This window comes from Zeugodacus cucurbitae, chromosome 3 (genome assembly GCF_028554725.1).
Source record: "Zeugodacus cucurbitae isolate PBARC_wt_2022May chromosome 3, idZeuCucr1.2, whole genome shotgun sequence".
NCBI lineage: Eukaryota > Metazoa > Arthropoda > Insecta > Diptera > Tephritidae > Zeugodacus > Zeugodacus cucurbitae.
The window spans coordinates 6,654,018-6,671,641 of record NC_071668.1 but is presented as its reverse complement, the minus strand read 5'-3'; the positions used below and the strand labels follow the sequence as shown (position 1 = coordinate 6,671,641).

General features: G+C 36.0%; 2 protein-coding genes across 8 annotated transcripts in view; one reads left to right on the top strand and one right to left on the bottom strand.

The window, feature by feature from the left end:
• LOC105217917 (protein eyes shut) overlaps positions 1–17,624 on the bottom strand; it is a 188,010-nt gene that overhangs the window by 8,109 nt on the left and 162,277 nt on the right. For 4 of the 6 annotated variants that reach the window (XM_054228189.1, XM_054228188.1, XM_054228187.1 and 1 more), the window contains 6 exons: positions 7,794–8,066; positions 4,384–4,676; positions 3,387–4,095; positions 3,158–3,321; positions 2,362–3,093; positions 2,050–2,292 (listed from right to left, as the gene is read on the bottom strand). In XM_054228189.1, the coding sequence (XP_054084164.1) occupies positions 2,050–2,292; positions 2,362–3,093; positions 3,158–3,321; positions 3,387–4,095; positions 4,384–4,676; positions 7,794–8,066 (2,414 nt within the window). The remainder of the gene's footprint in view (positions 1–2,049; positions 2,293–2,361; positions 3,094–3,157; positions 3,322–3,386; positions 4,096–4,383; positions 4,677–7,793; positions 8,067–17,624) is intronic. The other 2 variants (XM_011193166.3, XM_011193167.3) reach the window with 1 other exon arrangement.
• The window catches only part of LOC105217919 (uncharacterized), a 143,918-nt gene that overhangs the window by 5,810 nt on the left and 120,484 nt on the right, over positions 1–17,624 (top strand). For both annotated transcript variants that reach the window (XM_054228194.1, XM_054228193.1), the window contains exon 2: positions 13,018–13,076. The gene's annotated coding sequence lies outside the window, so the exon portion shown is untranslated. The remainder of the gene's footprint in view (positions 1–13,017; positions 13,077–17,624) is intronic.

Below are 17,624 nucleotides of genomic sequence, written 5' to 3'. Positions count from 1 at the left end.
TTATACATTTACTGGATTGTTGAAAAATTAATGTTTGCTTTTTGACGCGTATCGCCGTTAGTTTGGTTGCGCTCACTTGGCACTTAGTTGTACATACGTATGTGTGTATATATGCATATAGCACTTATATAATATAAGTACGTATGTACAGTATGTGCAAATTTGCATACGAAAATTAAACGTTCACACTTTGGTGAGTGCCAAAAAATTATAATAAAAATGATAACTGCTGTGCAGCTATACTTATATACAATGTTTGTATATTAGAAACATATTCACCACACTACACTTAGTTAAGTCAATTATGCCTTTTAGTTAAGTCAATTATTTGCCAAAGGTTTTATCAGCATTTAGCGAGGTTTGCGCAAACTTGCACTCAGCGCTAAAAGTGCCAATGAATATACATACATACAGATATACAAATACATATATATAAAATCAAATAAATAAACATTTTTCAGCAATTAAGTAATTGTTTCACAAAGTTTCTGACTAATTACTAATTTACAGTAATTTTATAGCCATGCCACCAATATATTAGCTGTTATTTCCTCCATTTAATGGCTCACATGCAAGGCTGATTCATCGATTTATAAGTTCATATATACTGAAGTATATATTCTATCTAAAGTCAAAGTCGCATTCGCGCAATTAGCCACTTGCGTCATGTAATGCCGCTCAATGTCAAATGCACAGCCTTTCAGCCGCTTTGCACACGCTTAAGTCATGCTTCTTTAATTTGTTTTAATTTTACGTGTTATTTTTATTACCTTTGTTGTTGTCAATAACTGCCGCACTTACGGTAATCAATCATTTACACAAAACTTATATTATTTACTGCCTTTAGATTTAAATTTAGTGATCTCATTGCAATCGTCTATGGTGCTTAACACTAAAGTGAGCAGAGGTGTTGAAGGTGACCTTTGTGATTAATTAAACCGCTGACAGAAAACTCTTTTTCTTCTTCTTCTTGACTGGCGTAGACACCGCTTACGCGCTTATAGCCGACTCCACAACAGCGCGCCACGCATCTCTACTTTTGGCAGTTTGGCGCCAATTGGTATTACCAAGTGAAGACAGGTCCTTCTCCACCTAGTCCTTCCATCGGAGTGGAGGTCTTCCTCTTCCTCGGCTTCCACCAGCGGGTACTGCATCGAAAACTTTCAGAGCTGGGACACTTTCGTCCATTCGAACAACATAACCCAGACAGCGTAGCCGCTGTCTTTTGATTCGCTGGACTATATCTATGTCGTCGAACAACACATACATTTCATCATTCCATATTCTGCGGTATTCGCCGTTGCCAATGGGACCATTAATCTTCCGCAAAACCTTTCTCTCGAAAACTCCTAGTGCCGTCTCATCGGATGTTGACACCGTCCACGCTTCTGCACCATAAAGTAGGACGCAAATGATGAGGGACTTGTAGAGTTTGGTTTTTATTCTTCGAGAGATGACTTTACTTTTCAATTGCCTACTCAGTACTATAGTAGCACCTGTTGGCAAGAGTGATTCTGCGATGGATTTCAAGGCTGACATTATTATCGGTGTTGATGCTGGTGCCCAGGTAAACGAAATTATCTACAACTCCAAAGTTATGACTGTCAACAGTGACGTGGGAGCCAAGACGCGAATGCGCTGACTGTTTGTTTGATGACAGGAGATATTTTGTCTTGTCCTCGTTCACCACCAGACCCATTCGCTTCGTCTATTTTATGGCATTACAAAGGACTGTTCTTCTTCTTGATTGTCTCCATGCTCATCTAGGCGATTTGGTCGAGTCCATAAGATCATGTCAATCATTTCCTTGTAACACAAGTTAATTATAAATCGAAGCACCAAATGGAATTAAAGCCTCCTCCACTTGATCTTACGAATCTCGAGATATTTTTCATTTTCTATGTTAAATCGAGTCAGTACCACATTAAGAACTTTCAGTTTCCATCAGTGAGTCTGTGATCCTTCGGAATATATGTCTAGTACGTCTTGGGAACGCTTAACTATGCTCCCCCTATTTTACTTACAAACATACACTCTACATTCGCTCACCTATTTCACAGTAAAATCCACCCCAGCCATTCGGACACGAACAGCGACCGCTGCGCAAGCAACGTCCATTATTCTTGCATGGTATCAGTTTACAACTCTCCGAGTATTCGCAACGATCACCTTTCGCATATTCGGGGCAAATGCAATGGGGTTGCAGCTTCTCATCGAGCCAGCAATGACCACCCGCCTCGCAGGAATCACCGCCGCAGGCAGTGCCATCACAGTCGCGTATGTTACGAGAATCTGCAAAAGAAAACGACAGTTGTCAGTCACAAATCTACAGTTCCGAGACGCTTCTCCCTCAACACTTACCCATTATATTTGTTTCGTTGAGCACAATGCGCGTACCGCTGACTACCAGACCACGCACGCAACCACGGAATGGTATCGGGAAACCGGAGATAGCATTATGTGGCAGTTTCGATAAATCTCTCAGGCCACCAATGTATAGTAGCGAATCGGGTTCGACGAGTACTTCGGCGGAAGGTGCTAAAGCTGATGACGCGCTACCCTCAACCCAGAGCGTCAGCCAGCGTCCACGTTGTGCCATTTTGATCTTATGCCATTCGCCAATTGCGAGCATACGTACGCTGCGTACGACCGTTACATGGCTGCTGGGACCCGATATGCGGAATTCCACGACACCACCTTGTAGTGAGAGCGAGACGAAACCGACCTTCTTATCTTGATTGTTGTTCAAAGTGCCGAAGTAGAGTAGGAGACCACGTTCGGAGAGTGGACGCAGCTGGAATTCAATGAAGAAGAATTGTACGCGATGATGCTCCTCGAAAGTCTTCGAACCCATAAGCGGTACTGGTGAGAAATTTCGTTGTTTTTCCACCTCATTGAGTAATTTCATGACAAAGTGCTGATTTGAGGAAGCAATTGGTTTCGGTGGCATCAGTTTCTTCGTAAAGTTGCGATAGCTGATGATTTGCGAACGTTTCGAACCAAGTTTGTCGGCGCTATCATAGAGGTAGGGCCAACGTACTGCCAAATATGAGCGACGACCGGTTAGCGAGACATCACTTAGTGAGCGGATATCTGCGAAAATGAAATTAATTATTTCATAAAAGATAAAAATGTAAATTCTGAAGACGAGTCCCACCTTCATCACAATTTTTGCCAGTTCTGCCTACCGGACAGTCGCACTCGTAGCCATTCACCAGCGGTACACAAGTTGAGCCTTCCGCGCATTTGTTGTTGAATGAGTCACAAGGATTGGTGGGTTGAGCGCAGAGTGGTCCGTACCAGCCTTCTTGGCAGATGCAGCTAAAATTGAGGAACAAAATTTCAAATCACTTTCCGACTAATACGTAAAGTTTCAGAAAACTTACGTGAACGTTGCGCCGTGTTGCAAGCAAGCGCCATCGTGTTGGCATGCATGTCGGTGGCATTCCCTGGTGCCACACTGGCCCACACCACGTCCGCGCACACCACGCGTCTCCTGGAGTGGCACAGTCACCTGACCTGCCTTCAAGTTCACATCGTAAATGCAACCCTGGAAGCCTGAATGTAGCGGAAGATCGTGCGGCAGCGTATTGAAGTTCGCGATCTCATGTCCACCCAAATATAGTATAGGCATAACATCCATGCGACTGACGCTGCCCGGCGAACGTCCAGTAATATTGAATTTGCCATCAACGGAAAGCCAAGCCTGTCGGCCAATGCGTCCGACTTTGATTTCGTACGGAACACGTGGTGCATCCAAGCGGAAATCGATCGGTTTTTGTGTAAATATGCGTCGCGGTCCACCACCCAAATTCCAAGTGAGCATAATGTAGCCTTGTATGAAACTGATCGCCAAATGGTCGCTCTTCTCATCGTGATAACCGGACTGTCCAAGGAAGGCGAGCAGTGATATTTGTGACATCGTTTGCGGTAATATCTTGAAGCTCAACTCGATCGAGTACTCCAGCGGTATGGGCACAGTGTAGGCCACAAATGACGAGAGTCCATTAACGCTACCGGAGAACGACGGCAAGGCGACTTCGAGATCTGTAAGATTTTTAATTGTAGCGGGGGAAATCGTATGGGCAGGAAAGCCTTTTTTGTTTGTTTTAGGATAATTGTGGGAAAAGAAAAAGGAGTGGGTTTCACGAGGGTTTTGGAGAGTATAATTTAGATTAGTTGACTGCTTTCCAATGTACTTACAAGTACGAGTACGAGTACATATGGACGAGAGTACAACATTACCGAATGGCTGGATGCACGAACACTGAACACTTGAAAAAGCTTAACGATTTGCTGGGATGAGGATGTTTTCTTCGAATTTGTGTGTGTTATGCAAACATGTGCATGTGTATGGACAATTTTCCGTGAAATTCTACTTACTGTGTTCGCAGTAGTGACCATGTTTGCCCAGCGGACATAAGCATAGGTAGCCGCTGCCTGGAAACTGTACACAAGTGCCACCATATTGACAGGGATTATCTTCACAAACGGAGATTTCACAAGTGGGTCCCATATAACCGGTTGGACATTTGCATTTCCATTTCTCCGCCTTTTCGCCATTTTCATCGACTTCGTTGGTTTCGATTTTGATGCAAGCAGCGCCATTGCGACACGGACTCGACAAGCAGGCGAGTGAACCACATTCTGTTATGCCAAAGCCGTCCAAAGCGTCACTGTAGCGTAAGAGATCAGAAAGGAAAAAGATAAGTGTTAAAATTATAAACAGTATCTATAAAAAAGGTCTTATAGCACAATTTACACCCGGTTGTTAAGTGGCCTAAATATTTCCAAACTGTTCAACGGATCAACCATTAAATATCAATCAAAAAGCTATGGGGACATGGGATTAAATGCGAATAAACTTTTCGGATTTCGAAAGTTCTGAGTGAATATCGGAAACCAGGGCCAGTCTTGCCTTTACCCAATATGCAACCCGGTCCGATGGATTCGCTCTTGAAAGCTGCAGGCTTTGCAGAAATCCTATGGCTATGGAGTAAGCTTGTCATTCAACCGATTTTGCTTGTGATGAGGAACTGTAAAGGCAAGAATTCAAAGTTACGCCGACCAAGATTTCATGGTCAATAAAGCTTTCGAGTTCGACTAAGGAACTTTTTCCTTAAAAGACAGGCTGGTTGGTATTGGTCGTCACATAGGAGGTCAAAAATATTTTTAAACACCATCTCCTTCTTCAGCCTCTCCCTTTCGATATTTTTTCACTAATTTCAAGTTCCTAGCTTCAGTCGCCGAATGTCTCACCATTTCACATAAATTTTTACTTTAAAGAGCTCATAAACTTACCACCTTTCAATTAAAGGACACTTTGTGGCATGCAAATTTTAAATTTTCTACGTTGTAAAGCAGTGAAATACCGTTAAATTCGTGTATATCTATGTCACGTGCTGCATTCTCATTTTTATTCACGCTTCACAATTGAATAGACACTTGTACGACATTATGAACCTTTTGTTACTGACCTCGTGCACACTCCCTCACCCTATCCACACCGCGCAATCGAATGCACAGCAGGTAAGTGGTGCAAAAGCGCTTTTAACGGTTTTTTGGTGACGGTGGCGGCGGCGACGTCGCGAACCCAACGGTCATGCGATTTCCGAGCATTCAAGTATTTAAACAATGAACTAAACGCTGCAGTTCTGGTCGTTTTGAATGCACTTGGAATAAAATATGCGAGAGCAGCGCAACAAGCAAAGTGCAGAAAGGCGACTATTCGCATAAAATCGCGGGTGGGTCGCATCGCGAAAGCCGGGGGGTCGTCGCATGGTCGCGCTGTGAATGACAATTTCACGTCGAACGGAAACGAAATGGAAATGAAAGCGATTCTTTGGCGTTAAGTGTGCGGAAACTGAAAAGATGAACGGCCACGCGGCAATGGAGAAGGGACCTTTTCGATTTTAGCGAGAGAGTGATGTGGATCAGCGGGGGTTGTGGATGTTCGTTTCGCTTATAATATGCAGCGCGTTACGGTCAGCACAATTGATAGCCATGGCGATTGCACGTGATCTGCAGTCAAGCTCACAAACACACACTCAAATACAGGGACTCATAAAAGCTGCACGTCAATGGGTTAGTTAATGGGTCAGTTGCACCAACACAAATATTTATGAACTTACATTGCTGTTAATATTGACATTTAAATTAGCACACTGTGCGCTTGTCGAATATAACGGTATACTATATGAGTGTGTTTGTGTGTGTGCTTAAGTGCACTTTAGTGCCACAGTGCTGCGGCGTTTCTCATCTTTGCGCTGTAAATAGCATTACCATAGTCAGCGCACCGTCCGCGCACTCTTCCTCTCTCTCTCTCTATCTCGCTCTCACATTCACTCCCTCTGCATCCCTCTCTCTCTCTCTCACACATTCCCTTTGTCACACTCACTCTCACACCCCCCGCGGCGAGGTCAAGTGGCACACAATTGACATTTTCGAAAAGTTAAATTAATTTCTGAGTGCTGCAACGAGTCTACCAATGAGTTTAGTTATCGAAAACTTTTGCTACCCGAACTTTACAAATTAATTACGAGATATGCTTAACTAAGTGACTGTACTCTAACTACAACTACAACTACTACGCTATGTTGTTGTTGCTGTTGTTACAGCATTTGTGTGTGCTCACATTACCGGCTCTCTAGTTGCCCTGAACTAATGTTTAACATTGAAAATTTTGTGCGCTTTCTTTGCTGGCTGAAAGTTATCGACGAAAATTGTTTGTCACTCAGTGATGCTTAAAAATGCCGCCCTTTAACGATAATCGCCTCTACCGTTATTTAAATGTGTGTATGTAGGATGTCAAGGAATAAAGTTTTTCACAAAGGCGTGAAAGTTGTGAGTTCAGCGCGCTCCTGTAACAAGACGGTCTCAAGTAGCAGCACTCGAATCAGTGATATTTGAACGAGAGAAGTGGAGAGTGAGAGTTGGTAGCATAGTTGATTCGCTCAACTAACGGTAATTAATAATTATGTAATGTAATCTGAGTGAGGGCACCAATTAATTAAGCGATCTCTGAAAGTTATTGTTGAGTTAAGTCAGGTGGAAAAAATCTCGAGAAAGTAAAAATATAACCGAATAAAACCCGGCCCAAAACTTTAATTACTCCTTCTTAGTAGAATCCTCTTCACGAATCCGTCTGATTTAATAAATTAAATTGTTATTAAAAGGCGGAGACTGAGAAGAGAGTCTCATTTAATATAACACCGAAGTACAGTTGGTCGTTTGAACCTCTATAACCATCCTAGACTGTATCTTTGTCAGTTTTAATTCTTCGGTATCAGAAAGAAATTAGGTTCTTAGATGTATATATATTAGGTTTTACTGATCTTTTGTTGGAATCGATTAGTTTGACCAACTATATCCTATCCCATACCATTCAAGAATTTTGATTATAATTGTTCTTACTAAGGATCCGAGAAAATTTAAATTCTCCTTGCTTTACATAAAAAGAAGCAGCCCACAGTGATTATGTCTATCTCAAGAAGTGATCATTGCATTGCATCTTCTTCTAATGTGAAAATGGAGTGAAGGGTATTTCGTTTCAGGGACGACAAGAGGAGTTTTTGTTATTAAAATTGGGATAGTCTATCGGTGACTTCTCAGAACCTTATCTATATCTCAATCCAATATATTTCGACTTCCGAGTCGAAATCTTAACAGTTCCAAGATCATTACTGAACTTCTTAAGCTACTTAAGAAAGTCGTGCATCCAAATTTATATAGATCAGTTCGTGATAACTAGACACATTTTCATTACAAGAGCACACGATCACCCCATTACTCACCCGAATATCTCGCGTGTCTCCTCGTTTATGCGCAAAGAATGCAAACAGCCCGTGAATCCAGTGCCACTCTGAGCTGGTGGAAGTTCGATTATGAGACCAATAGGTGCCTGTGGAGCGCCACCTAAATGCAACCATGTGTTGAGTATCACTTCCGGTGTGTGCATGCGCGGCGGCAGCAATTTCAGCCAGGTCGGCTGATCGCCCGACATGGCGAGCGTGTCATTGACCAGCAGCGAGGCATTGCAGTGCGTGTAATTGCGACTGAAGTCCAATCTGCAAAGAAAAAAAAGCGAGAAAAATGAAAAAAAACGAAAGTTAGGAAAAGGAAGTGACAAGTTAAGAAATAAATTTTAGAGGCATGCGAGTACGTACAAATATTGTGTAAATTTATGACATATTAATTATATACATAATTGACTGTATAAATATATCTGAAATTGTGTGGAAATTAACTCAGCGCTTATGCTTTTAATTAAATGGAAAATTTCGCCACACAACCACACACATGTTGCCAGTGAAAAGTGTGTGAAAATATAGTAGGTAAATGGTTACGCAAAAATCGAGAAAAAATTAAATTTCAAGCGTTGGCAACTTTCGCCAGCTGCGACAACTATTGCATTAACCAGGTGAGCCAGGTGAGCGTAGTGTATGTGTCTGCACTTTGTAGCGGTACTTTATTTATGCGTTAGTTATTTGTGGCGCAAATTTTTACAAGCTTATTTACGAGCGCTTGTAAAAGTTTTCTTAAACGAATAGCAAAATTGCCCGGTTACCCAGCTGCAGCGCCGACAGCAACAACAGCACTGCAGTAGTCAACAATAGTCGACCGATGAGCGACCAGGCAGTCAGCCAGGGCATGTCGTAGGTCAATGCAAAGGTGGTTGCTGGCTCCGTTGAACTCAGTAACTAACCAAACCAAAGCATCGGCAACACTACTTGAAAGTACGAGGTCTGTTCAAAAAATAACGGGAATTTTTGTGTTTTTGAAGAAAATATTTATTCATTTTCCTACATTTAATATAGTCCCAATGTATATTAAGCACTTACGCCAGCGATTCTTCAAAACGTTGAAACATTTCTCAAACACGATTTTTAGATGACCTTTGACTCTTTCAGCGATTTCTCGTATGCTTATAGAATGGTCATTTAAGGTTCTCTTTATGTTTGGATATAGGAAAAATTCACACGGAGCCATGTCTAGCGTATAAGGCTGGGGCATAAACGTAAGAGTATTCTTTTTTCCAAGAATTCACGAACAAAAAGAAAATCGAATAAAATTGGGTCCTCCGAGCTCACGAGTTTTTAAAATTCCCGTTATTTTTTGAACACACCTCGTATGATTGTATGTAGCAGCAGCACCACTCCAAAGTATTTCAATGCATATATTTTTGTGTTGTTGTATTTGTTGTGAACAGCAAACAACAAGGAGCAGCATACATTTTTTTGTTTTTGTTTTTGCATGCGACGATCTCTTTCATTTCCGTTTTTATTTGTCGTTGATTGTGTGTGACTTAGAAATGTATTTGTTTGTAGAGAAGTGCTAATAGTTATTTTTTGTTGTTGTCAATGGTTACACGTGCGTCTGCTGTAGCGTGTAGTTCACAATTCACAATGTCCTTGAACAGGAATTTATTGGCGGTCAGTCAAAGGTAAGCTGCTGCATATGCTTTTCCAGGAGTCGGAAGCGCAGCGGGAAGTGCGTGTGGCTGCTGGCCAGAGGAAATTTGCTTTTTCTATTTACATACTCACATGTGTGCGAGTATGTGTGTGTTTGGCATGTGAAAATAGTGCAAATTCAATATGTTATATAAATAAACTTTTGCGCAAATGTTTGTAGGCAAAGTCATGTGTGTTGTGTGGTATTTGTGTGCCAATTTGTGGGGAGGTACTCGTAGCGTCCACGCAAGGAGGGAGTATGAGTACACACGCTTCTAGCTAATAGTTGGAATTCTTTGCGGCAAAGTTTGTTTATGCTTTGTAGCTTTCGTTAGAAGTACACTTTTCCGATCTTTTGCCTCGGATAACACAGACAATTGAATATTTCTATGTTATTTATTGTGTTGCCGGCAACTAAATGTTGCAGAGCGTACATTGAATTAATTAATATTTTTTTTTAATATGAAATAATATAACAAAATATTTGCTGTTCTAAAGTTTGTATGAGCTTTTGTAAATTTTTGTGAATGCGCCTATATGTATGCAATTAAATAATTCTAAGAATTTTGGATTCAAAGAAATTTGTACACTTTAAGCATAAAATATTTAAGTAAAAAAGCGGTTAAATAAAAGTTCATTTGGTGTAACCCTTTTGCTTTATACGCCAAAATGTAGGCAACTTTTTTGAGAAAATCTTATTTTAAGCGGCTTACTTAATAGAAGTGTAAATAAATGAGGTCTTAAACTTACAAAAACGAAATTTAAAGCAATTTCGAAACTTCAGAACTCGTTTTTTGAGCAAATACAAAATCATCCTATCAATTATTTAGTCTAAAATTGAGTGCAATTCGTTCTAGTAATATATATATTTTGTAAATTCAAGGTTTGTGGATCAGTGTTGTTTATTTTTATATTAGAGACTAATTTGTGCTTATTATTTGTATTTAAAAATTACGCTAAGTGGCGCTGCGATACACATTTTGCTATTTTTTGGAAGTAAAAAAAAACTGTTAAATCTTAATTTTTCTCACTTCCAGTTGATTTCTTGTTCCTAAAATTGGAAAAATTTTAAATTTTGCAGTCAGTGAATTATTTAAGATACCACAAGAAGCGATTTTCAGCTCGGTGACAAAATTTTTTTTAATATGTTAATAAGCAGCCTGTGGAAAATTGATTTTGAGAGATATCTTGACTTCATATACTTCTCCATGTTTCTGCCTCTCAACAATTTAATTTAAAATTTGCTGGCTTATTCGCCGTTTTGTACTGTATATATTCATTTAAGAATATTCATTCGATTTTATAAATTGTATAACGTGCGCCTGTAAATAATAAATCTCTCTGTCACTTTTTAATTGATTGCATCTACTACAGCTCCCACAACAAATCTTATTTTCTTTTCCACTTTCCTTTAAGATTTTAGAAGCGCTTCCAACTCGTCCCAATCTGCCAGCTATGCATAATAATTCGATTTTGAAGCCATGTTTAACTACCAAACTCTTTTTGTTGCTGTTTTTGCTTACATTTTTTCTTACTTTGTAGCCCATTATAAAAGTATTGTATTGGCAACGTCTCGTATTTTATAGCGACCGCGTGCCACCTGCTTGTACGTGAGTGTTTTGCCTTATTGTTACACACGTGAATTTTATTGGCAACGCAACGCACGGACAGCAAAAAATACAATATATAACGCGGCAACAACAACAAATATTACGCTATAGTCGTACATATTGGAGTAGCGACCACGACGACGAGCATCAATGGCAGCAGGAATATGCAGCGAAATTGCCACAATGTGATTGAAGTACACTATGGGATGGCGTATACCTTAAAATAAAATATCTTTCACTTTCATTTTGATACTCTCACCAGATGTTGCGCTGTGTATAATAAAATTGTACACCTAACGGTTGTCTCTAACGGCATAAACGACAGTGAGTTTGGTATAGAGTTGTATAAATCAAATGGTTTCAGCATAAGCGGCGGAATTGATTGTGTCGAATATGTGTGTTCGATATTTTGCCAAGACTTAAAGTTAAGTATGTTGTTGAAATGTGTTCCCATGGTAGAACTTCGGAAATTTCGAAAACAAAGATTTCATTCATAATTTGGCATTATTAGAGGATTTCCACACCAAAAATTTGATTTGTCATAACAAGCCCTCGAGCAAAGATTAGATCTTCCATATTTGAAAATCCTAAAGATCCGATCCTTCTCATCCTTCTCAAAAAAATGCTCCATAAGCCAACCATCATTCTCGTCCTATTATACGGCGCAGAATCATGGACGATGACAACCCGAGATGCGAAGGTACTTGGAGCATTCGAGAGAACTGTAAGATCTTTGGAGCCGTCCGCATCAGCAAGCGGTATCGAGAAGATGTAACCATGAACTGTATGAGATCTATGACGACATGGATATAGTTATGTAAAGAAAAATTTAAAGAATCCGCTGGTTAGGCCATGTCGTGTATATGGAAGATGATGCTTTAGTGAAAATATCACTATATTCGGCACCAGTGGGTGTACCATGGAAGCCGGGGCGCCCACGCATCCAATGGAAAGACCAAGAACCTGTCTGCACTTGGGATGTACAATTGGCGTGACTTTTCAAAGGCTAGCGACAACTGGCGAAGTTTTGTGTTCTCGGCCCAGACCGACACACGGTTGTAGTGTCAATAGTATAGTATAGAATAATAGTCCAAAAAAGTTGGTGGATCTTACTGGAAAGTTGGAAGGTACTCAGTACTTTGGGCTTTCAGCACTTATTCAGCTTAAGGGAATGATGGCTGAATAAAACGCATAAAACGTTTTGAGATTGATATGGAGTTAGTAAAATCGTTTCACATCTTCGTCTAACACCAATATATCTTAAATATTGTCCTCAATACTCTACATATCATTTACTTAAAATAGACTTAATATTCGGTCCCACTCGTGTTTACTCTAACTTATGTGCCTCTTTCTTCATTTTACTAGGGTTCCTCGATTTCATCTCGAACAATGCGCTGTGCCTTTGTGTTGGCTCTCAGTTTGCTAATTTATTGCTTTTAGCAAGGGTTTTTTCCTTCTCATTTTCATTCCTGATATTTTATACATTGTTGTGTGTAGCTTTTATTTCATTTCTTTATACTTTCTTTCTTTCCTACTCGCTTTTATCGTTTAAGCTTTGTGCTGGCATTTTTATGTGACATTCGAGAGTAGAACTTAGTGAGTTACAATTGCAGTGATTGCAGAATATTTATTTATCTTTTGCTACCTTTTCTGCATTTTTGTTGTTCCAAAACAAATTGTGGTATTCCTATATCTGTCATGCAGTATAGATAGTAGGAAAAAAGCGAAAAAAATAAGAAATTGAAATAAAGTAAAAACATAAAAAATGAGAAATGACCTCTATTAGTAGCTCATATGAGAAATGAGTGAAATGTTGGCCATATTGTTTATTTTCCAATTTCCTTATTTTTGTGTTTTATTTCTTTACTTCTCTATTTCTAAACTTTTTTGTTTTACTTTGCTCTTATTCAATTTATTTATTTATATTTTTGTTCTTCTTTTGTTTGTTTGTACAGGAATTGTAGCAACAAATTGGGTCATTGATTGTTGGTTTCGGTTAACTCAGCAGGCTCAGGTGAGTTGTTGTAACTAAATCATTGATAAACTTTTCTATGCAGACACACACACACATAGATATATTTGCTTGCATTCGTGCTGTTTTCTTGTCTATTTGAATCTATTTGCGCCAGCACTGTGTGCGCCCTCCTGCTCATGTTCTGTCGCCTTTGTTTTTCGAGCTTTCGTTTGTTCAATGAGTTGGAAAAGCGAGTGGCACTGCCAAAAACTTTTTTATTGATGAATTTCAGCTTGACCATTGACAATTCGATTGCTAAGTTTAGCTCAGGGAATTTCATAAGTTTTTCTTTCAATCCATTAGTTTGCATTGGATGCTCGCATTAAGAAAATTAGTTTTGAAAGTCAAATGAAGGGTAAACATTTTGCTGTTTTTTATTTTATTTTTGTTTTGTTCTATTTTCAAATAAGTATTTTAATATTTGCGGTAGTTGAATGCAAATATTTAATTTATAATTTAATATATATATTTTTTTTGATCTGGCATCATTGGAAAAATTATAAAAACAGAGTTAAAGGAATTTGTTTAAATTAATAAATATTTTTTCTATTTTTGTTGTTGTTTTTTCATTAAAATATAGTCTTAAAGTATCTTCAGTATTAAAAAACGAAAAAATATATCTTATACAGGGTGCGCCTAAAGTATTTTTTACAAATTTAAGAATTAAAAAAAATATTTTTTTATTCAAAAGTACGAAAAATATTTTATTTAATCAATCAACCGTTAACTATTTAGTTATGATTTTTTTTTATATACGAAATTTGCAGTGAAGCCATTTAATTTTGGGAACACCCTGTATGCAATCAGCCGTTAGATTTGTGCATCATTTAATTGAAACCGTCAGACAAGTCGACTAAAACCAGGGAAATTGTGAAGCAATTCTCTACAAAGCTACCATTTCAAACGTGTGTAAAATATATACTTTTGAACCACCCTGTATTATATTTTTAATTAAAAATATACTAATATACACATTTTTAAATATAAATGCCTCCCCCTGCTAGTACTTTCACATGAAATATGTTCAATTAAATTCAATGAAAATGAAATATTTGCCTATAGGGTTGCCAGATTTTTCGTAAATTTAATTTTTGAGTATATGTATGTATATAAACAAGTATATTTCCATATATGCATATTTCTCTGTAAACTACATACAAACCCACTTGACCCACCACTTGAGCTCGAATGAGCATTTAATAACTCACAAAAACACACATTTTTCATGTGAATCATATTTGTACGCCACTTCACCGACATATTCATCAAGCAACTACAAACATATATATATATAGACATTTGTATGTGTGTCTTTGTGCACGTTTTTATGATTTTATTGATTCAACCACACACACACACACACAAACACACACACAGGGCGGCCACTTTCACTTCGCACTGTTGGCCAAGTGTTGGTCAAGTGCAATAAGCCAACTTACATGGTTTGTTGGCCATGACCAAAAAGGACCACAGCAAAGGCGCCGCAAATGACCAGCTGAGTGACTGAGTGAGCGCCATAATATCGGAAATTAGGCGAAAATACGATAGTCAAGAGCATACAAGTGCGCATAAGTGCGTATAAAGTGTGTGGCATAAGTATGTCTCTCTGTGTGTGTGTGTGTGTTTGTTGGAAGTAGTAGTTTACGTATTTATTTGCGTATTTACGAGCTATAAATTTCTGAGTCAAACGATATTTTATATACACACAACCATACATATATATGCACGTTTGTGCTTGTATATGCTGGAGTCTATGTGTTTTTTGCTTTTCTACTTCTGTGTACACTTCTAGTATTTAATGCGTATTTCGTGCTAAATGCGTTGACCATCGTTTAATGCGGATCGAAAATGTACATTTTGCCACATTTACACAAATAGCTATAAGCTTTCAATGAACCAGTAACTAAGATGTCACGTTTTTATGCTTAAATGGCTTATTTTTGTTGTAAAAGTGGTAAAGCAAATTTCAAAGAACTTAAACAATTTAATAAAAAAAATTAAAATAATAAAATATTGAATTGAATAAACTATGGATATGTATTAAGGCTTTTAAAATTATTATGTATTATATTTTTATAAAAATAATTTTGAGAGCGACTAAAAAATAGATGAATGAATTAGAAAGAAAAAATATATTAATTAGAAATATTAAAAAAAAAACTTTAAATAAAAAATATATATATAGTAATGAAAAAAAGTTTTTTTTTTGGATAAATTAAAATTTTAATTTTCTATGCAAATAAATAAAAAATACATTAAAAAGCTTTACTAAATAATGTTAATAAAAAATAATATAAATGAAAAGCAATAAAATATTTAAAAAATATACTTTTTTCTTTGTGGAAAAATATAATCAATTATATCAGCATAAATTAAGTAAAACTATATTAGCAATAAAAATAAAATATTTAATTCTATACAAAAACAATTTTTTTTCATTAATACAATAATTATAAATTAAATTGAATATAAATTTATATATATTTAATATAAAAAAATATATTTCGTAAAAAAATTAGGCAACTGGAACAGATTGCAGAAAATATTTAAAGCAAAATATATTGAAAAAAATAAATTAAAATTAATAATAATATATAATAATTGAAACATTGTAAAAATGTATAAAATATCTAGAATTAAGATAAAAGTTTAAAATAAATTAAAAATAAAATATCAATAATAAATATTTAATAATATAAAATAATAAAAATTTAAAATAAAATAATATAAAAAAGTAACAGATTTGTGTAAAATTTTTTTAATAGAAAACAAATCAAAAATTATTACAATAAAAATATTCAAAAGCTAAAAAAATATGTAAATAAATTATATAGAAAGTTTTTTAATAAAAATTATTTAAAAAATATTTTTAAATATAAATAATAACTAATATTAAATGAAATTATTGTTAATTTTGAAATAAAAATATTGAAATTTTTTTTTAATATTTTAATAAATTTTATAGAAATAATTTCTTAAATTATTACAAAAAAAAAAAAAAATAAAAAACAAAAATATTTTCAAATACATTTAAAAATTATTGAAACAATTATAAACATTTTTTTGAATTTTTTAGAAATAATTTTTTAATAAAATTAAAAATAAAAATTTAATATCTTTGAAAAAATAATAGATTAAATATTATTAATTTGTAGCATGTTTTACAATAACTCAACTAACTAAATATTTTAATAAGATTTATAGAAATAATTTTTTAAATTATAAAAAAAAAAAAATTAAAAAACAAAATTATTTTCAAATATATTTAAAAAATGATTAAAAAAGTTATAAGCATTTTACTTAATTTAAAAAAAAAAAATTAATATCTTTGACAAAATATTTAGATTAAATCTTAGTCATTTGTAGTATGTTAACAATAACTCAACTAACTAAATATTTTAATAAGTTTTATAGAAATAATTTTTTACATTATCAAAAAAAAAAAATTGAAAAACAAAATTATTTTCAAATATATTTTAAAAATAATAGGTATTTAAAATGTTATAAAAGTTTTACTGAATTTTTTAGAAATATTTTTTTATAAAAATAAAAATAAAAATTTAATATCTTTGAAAAAAATAATATATAAAATCTTAGTCATTTGAAGCATGTTTAACAATAACTTAACTCATTAAAACGCGATTCCTGATAACAGAGTAGAAAGTAATAAAAAAGAGTTGCATACATTTAGGCGCATTGAAATCTAAGCAAGGAATTTAAGTGAATATATGATAAAAACCGATGATGCATTTCCTGCTCATTTTATATAATTTTTTTTTTACTTATTGGCTACTACTAACGTCCATCTAACGACATATAATAGGTTAAATTTATGATTGCTTGCTCAAATATCGAACATAAACACATACGAACTAACTTATAACGGCATGCCGCACAAGTAAATATCACACATGCAAGCGTGCATATGTGTAAGAGAGATAATAACCATTTGAAGTGCATTACTTGAGTACACTATTTGAACATTTTGGCTCAAGGCGCACTTGACCATTTCGCCGCACTACTAATAGCGGCACTCATGCTCATGCACAACGATAATAATAATGCCAGACGGCAGTTTAAGAGCATTCGGGCTTTGGGGCGATATGAGTGAGTACACAGACATAAATACAAATGGGTGGATATATATTATACTCGAGACATAGATATAGAAATATAAGAGATATATGTTCGTATGTTTGTATGTTTGCTTTTATTACGGTGCATATTTTTTATGGCTTGCTTGCCAAGTCCTTAGTGTATAATGCAGTCTTCAAGCTTGGTAAAAAAAGCTTCTGTCGAACGCACGACACAAAACCACCACACACTTTTTATTGCTCTCCCGGGACTATTTACCGAATATCGAAAATAGTGAAATAAGTAGGTAAGCAGCAAATGAAACTAATAAAAATAACACGAGTAAATAGAGTAAATACTCATTTAGTCAAAGGAAACCCATAAGCCTAAATGGCAAAGAACGCACGTAGCAATAAGGAAGATGATGAGGAGTAAGCAAGAAAATAAATATACCCGCTGGCAAGCTAAAATAGT